The following is a 16,974-nucleotide window of genomic DNA, read 5'->3' on the forward strand; positions in this document are numbered from 1 at the left end:
CCTTAACTAAAATAAAAACTACTGAGGCTAGAGGGCTGCAATTTGTTATGTTTAATGAATAGAGGGTGGATGATCGAAATAGCAATTTGCAGCCCTCTAGCCTCAATAGTTTTTAAGATTTGAGGGCGGATAGAAAAAGTGCGGACGGACTGACAAAGCCTAGTCACACCAAACTCATGAATAACTGTACTGTACTGATTTTTGGATAGAAGCTAGTGCAGTCAGTGCATCTCACGTGGTGCACTGTAGGCATTACTTAATCATCTTTGCAGCGTCCCTTTGATCCCTAGCTGCAACCTCTTTCATTCATTTTACCGTACCTCCTTTCATGTTCTCTCTCTTCCGTATGACTTTCCTCAGTCTCCTAACAATCGTTGCATAGTGCAACTGCTTTGAGGTTTTCCTCCTGTCACGTCTTTCAAACCCTGATCACGAAGCCAGGCTCTTAACTAACCGGTAGTACCTACTACGCTTAGAGTCTGCAACAAACCTAGAATTTATTGTTCGAAAATGGAATTTTAAAAAAGACAAATATAAGTTGGGAACGCGAAATGAAAAACAAAAACTTTCTCAGACCTTTAAACCAAGCATCAGTTTCGATACGATTCAAGAAGAATGTCTCTCTCTCTCTCTCTCTCTCTCTCTCTCTCTCTCTCTCTCTCTCTCTCTCTCTCCTGTTGGTGCACTTGAAGAATGCCTGTAAAAGCAGCGATCTTTTTATCTGATTATGGATATCTTCTGTTTATTTTTCGCTCGCATTCCTTCTTCGTTCCGTTATCTAACTTCGAACGCTCCCTACTGTATGACCCCATCTTGGAATTTTGTGGGCTTCTTTCGCTTATATTCTAATGGTCCTAGTACATTTTTGCATTTTTTGGGGGTAGGGCCTTATAAATTACTTTAACTTACTTCTCAGTCAAAATCTTATTAAACTCACTTGTCTTAGCTGCATTTATAGCCAGATCTTCACCCTCACTTTTATCTCCAAACTGAACAACTTGTTTCATCCTCTGCCTCAGTCAACCAATGATTATAACATCGAGCAAATCGTCATCGTTATATCCTTTTTACACATATATTGTTTACTAACTTATAATAAAAAATAAAAAGCCTTTCAAATCATCAGTTTCCTAACATTTAAGTCACTAAGCACCACTGCCTATATATATATATATATATATATATATATATATATATATATATATATATATATATATATATATATATATATATAGATATATAATATATATATATATATATATATATATATATATATATATATATATATATATACTAGTCTAGCAACAACAACAACAGTCACTTTATATTATAGCTGATTAAATGCTGATATCATCACGAGTCCTTGACAGCCAATTCTAGCAACAACAAAAAAAGGGTGGGGGGCCATCTGGTGCTTCAGTAAGAAACCCAGAAATGGCAAAGTGCAAGAAGTTGGGTATTGCAAAATATTGTAGTTTAAATCTAAAGAGAGTTTTATTGATAGGAAGTTCATCAAAATCACTGTCATATTCACAATTATTGTTATTATTACTAGCAAACTTACCCATCTACGATGGGTGATAAAATATGGGTGCAGAAGTGAAAAATTTATATGTACTATTTGTTCAGCAATATTAAAATAAGGGCGATTACACGAATAGTCTCTCTCTCTCTCTCTCTCTCTCTCTCTCTCTCTCTCTCTCTCTCGTAATGTAATTCAAGGGACGATCACTGAACGCAGAGAAATTCTTATTCATTGTTGTTTCCCCTCTTTTAATGATATTCTCTCTCTCTCTCTCTTAAAGTAAATGAAGGGACGATCAATGAACGTAAAGAAATTCGTATTCAATATTGTTTACCCTCTCTCTCTCTCTCTCTCTCTCTCTCTCTCTCTCTCTCTCTCTCTCTCTCTCTTTCAATGTAAGTCAAGTAACGAAGACGGTGATGGGATTATCGGATTACTTAGCTCTCAAATCACAAATTATCTCCTCTCTCTTTCTCTCTTTCATTTTTCGATAGTAAGATAAAATGATAAAATTGTAGTGCATTAATGTCGTTAAATGGCTCTCTCTCTCTCTCTCTCTCTCTCTCTCTCTCTCTCTCTCTCTTTCGTCAGTGACTTTCATTTAACAGAACAGGGATCTTGATTGGTTCGTTTCTTTGTCAATTACTTTGCACGGTGATATGAATAATAAAGTATCTTTCTTTTCATTATGTTACTGCAAAGACGCAACTTGTATGTCAGTGAGTCATGGCTACTGATAAATGCTCTTATGATCCTGTGTCTTCCAAAAAAGAGTAGAAAGTAGGAACTTGTCAGTTTCCTTTTTATTATGTCCATTGGCAGGATCGAAATTCCGAAGCAACATTACCGGGCAGTACTTCTTCAACGTTATTTTGTGCACTGGCAGTCCCGATGGATTTAAGTTATTCAAAAAATCTTGCGGATATTGATGATAATTTTCATCTTCTATTGTGTCCGAGCTGAAATATTCGCGACTTTCTCCGGGGAAGTTGTACAGAAATTATGCATGAAAAATCGTAAATTAGCTAAGTCTATGGGAATAACCAGCCTCGTTTCCCGACCAGAAACAGCTCCGTTTCAAGGAATCCCTTCTCACCCCCACCCCCTACAAAGGAGGTGGGTAGGTTGGATGAAACCCCATTACAAACCATCTTAGGAGTCCCCACCATAACCCTGCCAAGTTTCATGCCCATCTGAGCAGCAGTTTGGCCGTGATTGAATGACAGACAGACAGACAGACATTACGCCCATTATAGTATGATTATTAGTACTATTGTTATTATTATTATTATCCAGAAGATGAACCCTATTCATAGGGAACAAGCCCACTAAGGTGCTATTGAGAAGGTAAAGGGAAATACAGAAAGATGAGGAAGTTGCAACACCTTTTATTTATTTATTTATTTTATTTTTTTATTTATTTATTTATTTTTTTTTTTTGCTGTACCTCCGTCCGTGTTCGCATTGCCCCCCAATCTGCTCTCTTGCAGATGTGCCCTTGACGTGTCTTATCTGTGCTATCGTCGCCAAGTGTCTACAATAGCTTTGATATCTTAATCGCTTCGTAATTATTCCTTTCTCCCTTGGGGGTTAGTTCAAAGACATTTCCCGGGATTAGTGAAGTCTGAAATGAATGAAGATCATACAAGAATAAAGCAAATTTTAACAAAAGAACTAAAGTCTCTCCTATTCTGCAGGAGGTACGATGCTACTGACGAGAAAACTCTATAAAAGACAATTATATAATATACAAGGGCCCAGCAGAGAAGGAATCATCCCTGTGGAAGGCTGTATATAAAATCAAGCTAGTAAAACAAGCAAACATAACATATCATTCTCTTCTTTTGTGACCCCAGACGTCCAATAAATATTCCCTCGAAACGAAGGCACCTCGCGCTCTGTAAGCTTGGTGTGAACTGTTAATCATTATAAGACTAAGATACCAACCAAAGCGCTACATCATGAAAGGACCCGAGTCGGCATGGCTACCCGTAATGAAATTGGTTGCCACAAATAGGGATTTATGCTAACGACCTCCGTAACTGATCGATGGCTATCTTGAGGTACACCGTAGATATTACTTCAAGGTTCTTTACGGCGTCCATACGCACCCTAACTGCAACACCTTTCATTCCTGTGAATGTAGGCCTACGTCCGTTTATATAGCTAGTACTCTTCCAGCTTACTACTTTCTACCCTCTCATAATGGATTCGGGTGTAACTACGAGTTTTCCCGCCTGTTACACCTTTCAAACCTCATATAGGTCCCAGCGCCTGCCCTAAATTTCATATTCCTATACCAGTCTTGGGAATGCAGGGGAACGTATAATAGAAAGAAACATTCCACAGGTGAATGATTATAAGCAGCTGACCTTGGCACATGCAGCTGTACCGCCCGGTATCTGTCGCGATTTCAGAGTACAGAAATTAAAAAATAAAGATAAAAACAAAATAAAACGTAACATTGTCAAAAACAAAGAAAAAAAAAACCTCCTTGGCCGTTTCCCAGGGTAGTAGCCAAGGTCCGAGAAGATATAAAGTAAACACTCTCTGGTTGTTTTTTACAGAATCTTCACTGAGATGACCTTGATAAGATAAGAAGAAAAAAAAAGCGGAGTGTTTTACTAGTCTCAAACCACTTACATCCAGAGTATACCACGCCACGAGAAACTGGGATCAGTGAGTGTGCATTGATAGTATTTATAAAGTTAAGCATTTAATCAGGGTTCAAGAGGAAGCACGTTTTTCAACGCTAAGAATTCAATTCTTTAAAGAACAATAACGGTTCATGGACTTCGAACATTTGAGAGAAAAACACTTGAGTCTAGCGCTATATCCCAAAGTTCCTTTTTTACCTTTTTATTTAATTACGACATATTATCCTGTAAACAGCGATCTACTCTGGCTAAAAGGGCTTTGATATTAGTTATCGCTAAACCGTAATAACTGTATGAATAATTAAAACACTGATAAAATCAATTAATTTGTTGACACAAATGCAACGTTTTTGGTCCTTTTAAGTTATATTCCGAGAGGCGTGTTGCCATCTTAGTAGTTTTTTATCCTTAACATTTTTTCACCTCTTATCAGGTGGGGCAGGGGATAGAATAGGTGGGATTCTGGAACAAAAAATAATCTTAATCAGTAATAAAATAAAACGAAACATTGAAAGATAACAGATTGCACTGCAGATGGAAACAATGGAACCTTCTCGATGGTTTCTAGATCTTGGTGTTGCCAACTCATGTTATTGTCGATGAGTTGATAAGAAAAAAAAAGTACAAAAGAAGCCTAATTTAGAGACTTTCTGCACACACTTTACCGATTCGGCCGTACTGATGTAGGTAGGTTGGTGACAGAGAAGACAATATTCATTGGTGTAGCAATCATTGTACGTAATTATGAATGCCTTTAAAGTGTCGAATATTCTTATCTGCATCATATGCGAACAGTTGTTTTACAACAGCAATAAAATGCAGTATAGATATTCCCAAACTTCATAGAATTATTTTTAATTATTATTTTATACACGCCTTGGATCTTTAAATACTAGGGGGAAAATAAGTGATTGTGACGGCTAGTATATAGCATTCGCATTTATTTGATACTTAGTGATGTTTGATTTATACTTAATTTACTTATATTTGAGCAACGATCTGTACGTAATTAGTTCTTGTGATATAAAATCTCAAACTTATTCAGTTGTCTGAACTAAATTTGAAAACTGGTTTTGTTGTCCGAATAAAATCTCAAAGTGATTCAGTTGTCTGAATTTAAGTTTGTCTGATTTTATATATACAATTTTGCAACTTTTATTCTGTTCTATTTCTGGATTAACTCGTGCAAATGTGCTATGCGAAACATACCAGTGTAGCTACATGATTTGTTATTACAAATTCCTTCTTTAGACTTTGCCTATCTTATTCTGATACCAGCAGTGGTAAATTCCATGTCAAAAATGAAATAAAAAATGTCGAGGTGACGAGCTATCTTTTATATAGTCTTGTGAGGAATTCAGAATTGCTTAGCAATCGGTTTCGTTCACTAGCCATCCCATGCACGCGGAAACCTGTTGAACGATACGAAAATGATCGAATGTCATCGTTTAAGCGTAGAGTCATCACGTAATCGGACGTCTTAATCCTTTTATAAGATATTCTGTGTAAAACAACTTAGGTTTAGGTAAATTGATTGTGAATGTGTGGTGTATTTTTAAGCTCCGTTCACAACCTGCCCGAAACCACCGACCTGTGAAATTCGCAACTTTAAAAACAAACCCTTCTGAACGCGGCCCAGCTGATCGCTGTGTCATATCGGGCGAAGTGTATGTGAGTGTATATTTTGTACCCGAATTACAGTGTACGTGTGATGGAATTACGGTAATAACAGCGGTGGATATCTAAGGAAAGCGAGCAGATGTACACGTAAAGTAAAGAATCATTTTTTAAATGTTGGGGCTAGATATTGCAAATTAGAATTTTTTCACATATGCCTAAGTTATAGTAGTATATTACTGTGCATATTCAAATGTAGCTTAGGGTATGGCTATTTCTTGAAGGCTCTTATTAATGGATTTATCTTTTTAAGTCTGAAAATACAGTTTTTTTTCTTTGTTAACATGGTGGAATGATCTGCTGAGCTCTTTAGTTAACTCTAAATGTAGTATTAATAGCTGACATAACAGGCTAAATATAGGTAGGTAGGTATACGTAGTATATATACCTAGTTTTCTTTAAATATTTTTTTGCCATATTGGATTATAGCCCTAAATATATCATTATTGTCTTGATTGAACATAGGCTAGTGTACTGTAAGGAACCAGCCGATTAAAAAGTAACCATATATATTTATTATAATTATTTTTTTTAAGGATATCAAACTAACCTATTTGCTTTCTTTTTTTTTTATTCAGTAAGATCTCACTAATTATAGGCCTATTACTATCATAAAATTTTGGTAAGTATGTACAATCTAACCAATCATTGTGAAACATGAGATATTGCTATGGTCTCTCTTACAGGTATTTAAGTAATTTTCGTTGGATAGTTCTGGTTAACCTACCACAACCCGCCTAGGCTATAGCTAGTGATATTAGGGGGCGTCCATCGCGAAGCTGGGTTTATCGCCGGATGAAACGCAAAATAAGTAAAACATCAGAATGTTACAGTAACCTAGTAATCGGTAATTCTACAGAATAGTTCCGCGCGGACTGCAAAGAACGTAACCGCGGATACGACATCCACTAGGGATTGGGGCGTCCAATGTATTTCGCCGTGTTTAGCACTGGCCCCCAGGGGTTAATTACAGTCGTCCGAATAAATATTACTTAAAATTCTTGTTCAGGAGGTAAAACTGCATAGAAAAACCGCAACTGCCTTAGTCGAGGCCGCCGCGAAATAGTACGCTAGATCTACCACCTAATCTTATGTCAGGTGTGCGTCCTATATTTTACTCAGCCTGAATGTCATGGTATGGCCTTTCGAAAACCAGGTTACCCAAGCAGCTACGACAGAAATGAATGTTGTATTTATTGGAATCTAATCAAAACCTCGAAAATATAATATATATTTCCAGTTTCAGAAGGATCTGTGCTGTTGAAAACTACAGTGTTAAATGAATTACACAGTGATGTAGGATAGCTACGTCATTTCTTAATGTAAAAATTTTAATTGCAGTGTAACAAAATCAACTCCATATTTGCACAGTAGAGCTGATAACACAAATAAAACGAGTCGCCTACCAAATAAAAAATCAATGTGCTTATTAGTATTATTATTATTATTTAATCCTAAAGCAGCTAACTAAAGTTTTTGTGGATGGTTTATTTAATTACTGGTAGTAAATTTGTGCTAACTAAATAAGGCAAGAAATAGTCAGATATCCCAAGAAATGGTTGTTATACTTGAATACAGTTACATTTCTATATTAATTGGATAGCAGTAAGCTGTTTGCCATAAAATCTCACGAGGTAAGATGACATTTCGAACTGCATATAAAAATGCAGATAACCACTAAAACACTTGGCCAGTCATGGGAAAATATAGTCGCCAAACTCCCACTGCCCAGTCTAACTTTTCTGCCTTTATTAACCTCTGCATTCATATTCTATTTTCATTGGACCGCTGGTGGCTGTCACCGAAGGATACGTTTTCATGGGAAAGCCAAGAGACTAAGTATACTGTATACTTAGTAATACTACTGTACATTGTTTTATTCCGAAATTTAAAGTTTATTTGGGTGATGAGTTGTGAATGCAGACAGAATGAGAACCTAGATTTTGCTTTGTTTCTCCTTGATGGAAGGAGCCAACCATAAAGTGCCTAAGAAGGCATGTAATGGTTGGATCCCTCCATCTTGTTATCATGGAATCCTAGACTTGTGGTTGGAGATTTCAGGTACATCCTCACTAGGGTTTTTAGAGGGGATGTTATTTATGATACAAATGGCATTTATGAATACGGTTCAGAAGTTGGGCCTAAATACTTTGAATGAACTTTGTTTTGTATGGTACATTTCTAATGTTTTTATTGTAATTTATTTGGGTCCTGAGTCTTTAAGAATTTTGTTGTGTCAATAAGTATTGATAACAGCATCAGCGATCAGCGATGTTGTGGTGCCAGTAACCCAAAATATGTTTCAGTCAGTTAGTGGATCTTTTGAGTAACCAATTTACCCATGTAGGAAGAAAGTGGTTTGTAACTTCATTGGATACATTATATAACCCTAACCCATCTTAGTTTAAAAAATTTTCTTGGGTTATTCAAGTTAAAACAATTATGACCCTAAGATTTATGACTCCCTTGGTTTATCGTTAATTATAAGAAAGAGAAAAGGATTATGTAAAATGTTATGTAATTTAAGGCTTGTAATGGCATGCACAACAATAGATAGAAAGTTTTTATAGGTCATGCATTCATTTGAAGTACATATGTTTGTAGCTGGAAAATAAATGAACATATAAAGAGAGAACTGAGTATGTACACAACTTCTTTATGAAACTTAAGTATGAGCTGCTACTGCAAGTATTTTAAAAGCATGTAGTTTTTAGATTCTAAGGAACAGGTATGCTATCATGCCAAGGATCAAAATGTTGTTTTTTCCTTTTATTTGAGGCCTTGACCTGTGTGAAGTAATTTGACATAGCTTTTCATCATTTCAGTGCAAGCCCACACCTACTCAAAATGTCAAGTGAAGATTTAACAAGCGTCTTGCTAGAAACACCTTCAACGTCATTTTTACCCCATACACGGTAAGTGTTCCATTTAGAGGCAACATCAGTCTTGCTGTGAATGTGGGAGCGTGACAGTTTTAACACATAAACAATGTTTATAAAAGATGAATGCTCACTATTATCTTTTTTTCCCGCTTTTTACCCCGACAGAAATAATGCCAGGCCAAGAAACTGCCATCCTACTTCAGGGTGTGTCCGGGCCTTATTAACTGAAAGAAATCGTACCTTTTGTATTAGCATTCTCATCTTACTGCTGACAACTTTCTCCTTAATTCTTCTTTCAAGTAAGTAGATTATGTTTTATGATGTGTTGGAGAAACCGTATTCTTTTGTGCAGATTTTGAAAATATCGACTTCCAAGATTATAGGTTCACTTGTTTAGGAAATATATTTAATGTATGACAATTTGTTAGAAAATTAAACACATCTGAAAGCATTGCAATTATTCTTCTTCTGTGACTTTTATATTACTTTTGATAAACTACAGGTTGTATTACGTACACTGATCATCACTGGAGCTACTAGGATACACAGTTGTTAATTTGGAAACACGGTTAATCCCGTTTCTTTTTCCTTGGACAGACTTTGTGCCCTTTATGCATAATTCCTTGAATGGCCTGCATGTTAATAATGAAGTTCCAGGTCAGTTAATTCATTTGAGCATTCTCATGGCTTGATTTGTGTTCTTCATATTTCATGGATTGTTCACTGAACTGATCTTTGTTACGTGTAAATGCTGTCATGTGTAAGGCTTAAAATATACTGTGCAGTACCATGTTAACATTGGACATACATGTACGTACTGTATTTCACAGAATCCCATAGCGTATTTACAATAGTTTTACTGATATACAAGACTTAGTTTTAAAGTGCATTTATTACCAGTACTAGAGTGAAATGAGGTCTGAAACAACTTTAGTTCATTAATGAATGAGGGAATTAGTAGTAATGCTAATTGATTTATAAGCAAGTGTGTACACAGTGCTACCTTATTGATAAGCAAACACATCTGGTGCTACCTGATTTATGTTATGGCTCTGTCCTTCTTCAGTCTGGATGCTAAGCCCTCTTTTACCCAATTTTGCTATCAGGTTGTCATCTGCCATCTTCTTGTTGCCCTGTGGTATAACCTAGTGGTCGAGGTCACTTAGCTATGAAGGATTATAGTTTTTCTGTTGCACTGTTACTCAGCTTCTGGAAGGTGACAGATTCAGTGCCAATTGTGTTATTTTAAATCCATGAAACAGTGGATTATTTAGCACGGTCTGTAAACTTTAATTGGGACCCTTCTTTTTTAGGTGTCTGGTACCTCAGTGGGACATGTCGTTCATGGATAGTATTAAGATAATTAGGCAGCTTTAGTAGGTAGTTTGAGAACCCAGCTCTCACAATGTGAGAAATGATCAAGAAGGAAGTTGAAATAGGCTGCAGCCACTCGTTAGGAAATACAAGACCTCATATGATGTGGACTTAATTTTTAGATTTACTGTCCTTTATTTCTTACCATTTTCTTTATATGTGACCTAGATGTATTTTATTACCAGTATTTTTCCCTGTAAGATCATTCTTGCTTTGTTATACCCAGGGAACCCTCCTAGCAACTTGACATATTTTCTGCCCAGTAATTTTTACTCATTGTATAGCAGTTCCTTCTTGAGTGATTGCTCACTGTATGGATATGAATGAACTGTGACAAAATAGCATCATCAGTTAACCTAGATTTTTAACAGTTAAATTGTAATTTTGTTTCTGGCCTCATTCCCTACTACTTGTGAAGATTAATGCACATTGTTACTCTGATTTGTGAAATTGTGCTGAAATTGTTGTAAATATTTTAAATTTTTTAGCAGGACACATTCCAGGAACCCTTTCGTGAAGCTTTGCTTGCTTCGTCATTTTTTTTTTTTTTTTTTTGTCCTCTTTAACACAGCTTTGTTTTTTTAATTAACGCTACATTTACAGTGACATCTTTTTATACTTCTAAATCAGATTTACTTTCACTGAAGCTGACCTATCTCATCCCATTTTTGTTCTCCCAGCACATTTGCAGTAGTACATTAAATTTGTCTGTGGATATTGCTCCATTTCTGTTTTTTTCTAAAAAGAGAAATACCAGTATATTTATTCAGTCTCACATTCTAAATGTCACTGTGCAGGAACTATTTACTTTTTTAAATGTGAACTCTTATTTTGCACAGTTACATGTAGATTAATACTACATGGGATATATTACACAAAGCAGTCAAGAGCAATTGTATCACTCATAGTGGTTGTACTTACTCATACAGAATGCAGTTTTGTATCTAGCTTCTCACATCTACACAGCATTTAGAAGGTGCAAGAAATGCCTGTTTGCAAACATTTTTAACAGATGCTTTGAGCCATCTTTATACATTTAAAGTGAATTATATTTATTTTATGTTGCCTTTTTCCATATCACGATGTGAATTCTTGCTTTGTATTTACTGTTATATTTTTGTCTGATATCAGCATTGATCACTTTCCTTAAACATCGAGAGGTCACACTTGAGTTTGTAAGAATTTAGTTAATTTTAAGCTCAACAAGTGAACTTGAACTTAGTTAAGATACGTACACAGTATGTAAAGAATTCGTTTTTTATTTTTATGTTGCAGGGCCATTTCTTTCAGTTACTTAACTATACCATTGTTTCAGATAGATTTTTTTAAAATATGAATTACCATTTGATGGTAAATTCCAAATAATTCTGAAAAATGCTTTCATTGCTTGATGCGCCAATATAGTTTTAAAATGTTCCAGAACCGCAATACTAATCATTAGGATTCTTTATAAAAAGAGCACTAAATAACAAGTACTAACTGCTGTATAAGACAAGGCATTGTACAGTCACCATTCTTCCTGAGGCATGAACATATTATGTAGTGCCATTGTTAAATTGGCACCTTTTATTGTATATACATCAAGGTTTTCAGTGTTTTGTTCTGGAGCGAATGGAAGGTTGGTTGTCAAAACTTCTGAGGCTTCAGGAGTGTTTATATTTGCAGTCTTTGTCATTTGTCTCACGTCTGCTGTTGTGTACTCACTTTTTCTCAATATATAGAATACTTGTATTAGTTACATTGCAGTTATTTTAAATATGCTGCAAGTCAGTAAAGACAGTTCCTCTTATGATATTAAATTCTTGATAAATTTGTTTTCCTTTATACTCTGCTACCTTTGATAGAAGGAATTAATATGTACTGTTGTTTCCAGCCATGGTAGCTTGCTCCTCTCCAGTAATCACCAGTAATCGAGAGGTTTTAAATTTTATTTGTGGTTAATAATGATTATTACTCTGTTGCAAATAGAATGAATTGACGATGACCTTACCTTGATCTTTGGGTTCTTAAAAGTAAAGATAATTCATTATTTGTGATTACTGTGTTGCATAATTACTTTTAATATTTAGTGTAAGTGGAATTTCAGAAAACACCTTGCCAGTTATAAATACTCTTGGGAATAGTAATTTACTTAACCATCACTTATCACTTACAATACTGATATTGTATTTGTGTTTTTTAGTCGTTTTAGGAAGGCATCACAGAAAACGAGATATACAACTTGACCCAGAGAACGTGATTCTTCAAGAAACCAGTGGAGATGCCATATTGGAAACTTTAAGGTACTGTCAGACAGTGACAGACTAGATCTTCCTAGAGGTACTGCTTGTAGTGTGCTTTGAGGTTTTCATCTGTTCCCTTTGGTCTTTTCTCCTCTACCTACCTGAGTTCTTAATTCTCCCTGGTTCCATTTTCAGTTTTCATTAAGAACACACTTTTTAGGCAAACCCAGTGAGAGTCTCATTGGTTTCATAAATTTATATACTTTATAGTTATGTTCATGATGATAGTACTACTGTGTGCAATTTATCAGTAAAATGGGCCAATTTCTCAAGGTTTTTTAAAACAAATGATTGCCTACATTATGAGTTAAAAAAGCCACAGTTATGTACTGTATATGATACTATATTTATTCCTGGTATAAGAAGGTTAAAAAAGTAAGCTTTCGACAGTTTACACAGTGGGCCTCTTGGTTGAAGTGGGCCATTGTGTAAACGGTTGAACTCTTCCTTTTTTTAACCTTTATGTATTTGGATAAAATACAGTGTCATATACGTACATAATTGTGGCTTTTTTAACTCATTATCTCTGGTCACAGCACAGTTATACTCCATAGATTGCCTACTTTCATAGTTTAATGATACTTAGTAGATTCTGTGCCAAAGATGAATTCTTTCTTTGTCCCGTCCTTGATCACTTTAGATAATGTTATTTCTAAAATAAATAGATACGTATAGTCAAAGGATTCATTTATTAAAGCAATTATCTCCTGTTTTTGTTTGAAATATATAACTACTTTGTCTAGAGCTAATTTTGTGATATGTACAGCACATGTTTATGATCAGAAATATTAGATACTAGTATTTGTTAATATGATGTGCAATTTACTTATTGCCGAGCTGTCTGTCAAAGCCTGAAAGTCACATGCTTGTTTTGCCAACATCTCTTCAGGTACCTCACATCAGAACCTCACACTGCTGGCACAGAAGCAGACACCAGGCAAGCAAAGTGGGTTGCTCAAGTTTGGACAGATCAAGGACTGGATACAGTTAACCTAATTCCTTACACTGTTCTCCTGTCATACCCAGACAGGAAGAAGAATAACACTGTAAGTACTTGGTCAGAGTTATGAGACTTCAAATGTTTATTGCTCAAAAGTGATGCTGAAAAATATTTGGTCATTCATGAAGGGCATACTATCTGAATATGAAAATACTTCCTTACTAAATAATGTGGTTATAGAGAATATCTACTATTAAGAACTGTTACTTGCACTGGAGAAGATCTTTCATTAGACCTCTGAATTGTCAAAATGGAAATCATTCACAAAGCCACACAGGTTTTATGGCATATATAACCATTCCATCTTTTTACGCTTGTCAGAATTTCTGTGCATAAACTGTTTTGAAGTCAACATGCTTTTTTCAGAATAAGTTTTATAGAAACTATATTTTAGTCCTTATCTTTAGCTATAAGATTCATTTTGTATTGGTTTACAGCAAGAGGATGTTAAGTCACTTTATCGTGTAATCGTTAGGCTTAAGAAAAATAATCGGAAATATAGTACAGGCAGTCCCGGGGTTACGACGGGTGTGGGTTACGATGTTCTGAGGTTAAGGCACTTCTCAATTATATTCATCAGACATTATTTCCAGGGTTACGACGCATGTTCAAGGGTTACGACGCCTACAACGCTCATCTGGCAGCTGAAATAGGACACCAAAAATGCAAAATAATCAATATTTTAAGGTTTATTTTTATGAAAAATGCAATAAGAATGCAGTTTACATAGTTTTCAATGCACCCAAAGTATTAAAAGTAAGATTTTCTTAGGATTTTTTACAATGTTCCGGCTTACGTCGATTTTCGGCTTACGACGCGTCTCAAGAACGGAACCCCCGTCGTGACCTGGGGACTGCTTGTATATAGTGTTTTTATTGTACATTGCAATTAATATAATTTTTTGCACTGAGCATTGGTTGATTGATACTCATATATTTGAATGCTTATGCTTTTTATTTTCAGCCCAGTAATGGCTTATCTGTAGTGCATACTGCATTTAGTGAGACATTCCCTTTTCTTGTAATCTTCAGGTGAAGATCATTGATGACCAAGGGATGGTACGCTGGACGTCTCATTGTCATCAGACGCCTTTAGGGCCAGGAGAAGATCATCCAGATGTCTTTCAAAACTTTAATGCGTACTCTGCTCCTGGGGAAGTTGTGGTATGCATCAAACGCTATGTTTCTGATGCTGTTGTAGGTTTAGTCTAGTGTTCAAACTTGAATGATCTTGTGTTTTAGACCTCTTGAATGTTGTACATCTTCAATTTTTCGTTACAGGTAGTCTTTACTCTTAACAGCTTAGTGCTTCCTCCTCCATAGCTACTGTTAAATGATTTCAGAGACCACTGTAAGTTTTGCAAAGAAACGTTTGATTACTCAGGTGTTTTGAATGTGGATTTTCACTATAGTTTTATTCCAGCATGCATACAGGTACTGTTCTTAATTTATCATTTTGCAATTCCAGGCTGACATTGTATATGCTTATTTTGGGCGAGAAGAAGACTATGATTACCTTCAGAGCCAGAATGTGTCTGTAAATGGGAGCATTGTTCTCACTAGATATGGTGACATCTTCAGAGCAAATCAAGTAAGGGCATTCAGATTTCAGTGTTCTATTACTGACTGTAAGAAGCATTTGTGTGCTTACAAGTGATTCCTTAGGTGTGAGAGATGTGTATTTCTGGTGATAAAAGTTCACTCTCAACGTGGTTCGGAAGTCACATAAAGCCGTTGGTCCTGTTGCTGAATAACCACTGGTTCCATGGAATGTAAAAACACCATTCAAACAAACAAACAAACAAGTGATTTCTTGTTCCACCTTAATCACAAGCTTGGCAAGGATTTGGAGAATCATTGGTATAGTACTTGCAGTACAAGAATGTCAATTATGGAGTGTTAGAGGGAAATGTCTTGGTCTATAATCACTCTTAATGCATGTGTAACATAGCTTTTTGAAAAGGCAGATTTGCTATCTTTAGTACTTGCAATATCTGCAGACTCTGCAGACTAGGTTTTACTAACAATTATTCATGGTGTACATACAATGCGGAGTATATAGTTCAAGACTGTGCTGCTAAAGCATTATAATGTAGTTATTGTCAAATAGTACAGGGCTAGATTTTCCATTTTTTATACTGTGCTCACTGATGTGGTTTTTTCTCAAGATTTTATAACAGTAAACTGATTGTTGTGCATAACATTATTCTCATAACTGTCAGTTGTATCCCCATAACTGTTAGTTGTACAAAACCTACCCGAGAAGTTTTCAAGATTGTGGTGAAAATGCAACTGTGACAGTGAAGTGAAAAATCTTAGTGCTTAGTTTTGATAGTTGGTTGCTGACTGATCTACCAAATCCCTGCTGTAAGAAAATTGCATTATCACCTGAGGCTTCAATTTTCCAGTGTGACACTTTACCCTGTCATTAGTCAAAAGTGAGAGGTCAATGCTTTTTAATTAGTAATGGAGGTTATGATTGTCCCTTGCTCAGAGATAACATTTCCAGTGATTTTTCTATTAAGGGTCTTTTCACTGTGACCCCTTTGATCTCCATATAAATACGTAGTTTTGTTTTCTGAAATCAGGTGTGTATACAGCGTATCTCATATAGATGTTGAATGCAGAGGTTATATACAGTGTGCCTCTTGTAGGTGTTGAATGCAGAGGTTAGAGGCGCTGCAGGAGTGTTGCTATACTCTGATCCAGCCAACGTATGTCCAGATGGATGTACTCCAAATGTTACCTACCCAAATACTGTATATGACCCCATGGAAGCTGTCCAGCTAGGCACAACTTACTTAAATAATGGCGATCCATTGACTCCGTTCTACCCTTCTATTGGTAAGAAGCAAGTGAAAACTGTGTTTGTTACAATATGGAATCTCCCAGGTTTTGTTTAAATGGAGCAGTGTCACCTGAGAATACTTTGGTTTCTTTCCTCCAGATGTGCAAGAATGAATTAGATCATAAGCTGAATGGGCTTTGATTTTTTTCCCTATGATTGGAAACTTTTTCAGACTGAGGAATTTAACATATTAATTGCCCAAGTTTATCATGATGTGATAAAATGAATAGAAAGCAATGTCTTCACTCCTAGGGCAGCTGTGACAAACAGCCTTTTGTCATATTTTTGTACATTTGTTCAAGTTACAATACAGTATTTCAGAAAGCAAACCCAAAATCAAGTGAATCTATTAGCTGACTAACCAAGATTAAATACAGTTTATGAGGTTCTAAATCTACTACTCTTACTTTCTTGGGGATCAGCATCTGTTTCTATGTGACTTTATTTTAATTATATTGAAAATGCTGCTAGTATTACAGTGCTGTACGTCCTTTAATATTTGAGTAGAATGTCTGGTAGTACATTATGTATATACATAAGTGCCTGTCTTTGAATCATATCTAGGTCAGTTGTGAGGTTTGGGGAGTCAGTTCATATTTGTAATAGTAATGTGAAATTTCTCTTTATCAGAGAGTGCTTTCAGAATTCCTGAAGAAGAAGCAGCTATTCCAAAGATTCCAGTCCAGCCAATTAGTTATACTGATGCTCTTCAAATTTTCAAGTAAGTTTT

General features: G+C 35.7%; 1 protein-coding gene across 8 annotated transcripts in view; it reads left to right on the forward strand.

The window, feature by feature from the left end:
- The window catches only part of LOC135197716 (N-acetylated-alpha-linked acidic dipeptidase 2-like), a 142,661-nt gene that overhangs the window by 114,969 nt on the left and 10,718 nt on the right, over window positions 1–16,974 (forward strand). Inside the window, exons 1-10 of one of the 8 annotated variants that reach the window (XM_064224758.1) lie at window positions 4,803–4,869; window positions 8,685–8,774; window positions 8,907–9,040; window positions 9,339–9,398; window positions 12,298–12,397; window positions 13,287–13,443; window positions 14,429–14,560; window positions 14,865–14,987; window positions 16,051–16,240; window positions 16,875–16,965. In XM_064224758.1, coding sequence (XP_064080828.1) covers window positions 8,707–8,774; window positions 8,907–9,040; window positions 9,339–9,398; window positions 12,298–12,397; window positions 13,287–13,443; window positions 14,429–14,560; window positions 14,865–14,987; window positions 16,051–16,240; window positions 16,875–16,965 — 1,055 coding nt within the window. In that variant the 5' untranslated portion in view covers window positions 4,803–4,869; window positions 8,685–8,706. Of the gene's footprint in view, window positions 1–4,802; window positions 4,870–4,893; window positions 4,917–5,732; window positions 5,955–7,508; window positions 7,726–8,684; window positions 8,775–8,906; window positions 9,041–9,243; window positions 9,399–12,297; window positions 12,398–13,286; window positions 13,444–14,428; window positions 14,561–14,864; window positions 14,988–16,050; window positions 16,241–16,874; window positions 16,966–16,974 lie in introns of those variants that run through there. The other 7 variants (XM_064224759.1, XM_064224757.1, XM_064224752.1 and 4 more) reach the window with 7 other exon arrangements.

This window comes from Macrobrachium nipponense, chromosome 21 (assembly GCF_015104395.2).
Source record: "Macrobrachium nipponense isolate FS-2020 chromosome 21, ASM1510439v2, whole genome shotgun sequence".
NCBI lineage: Eukaryota > Metazoa > Arthropoda > Malacostraca > Decapoda > Palaemonidae > Macrobrachium > Macrobrachium nipponense.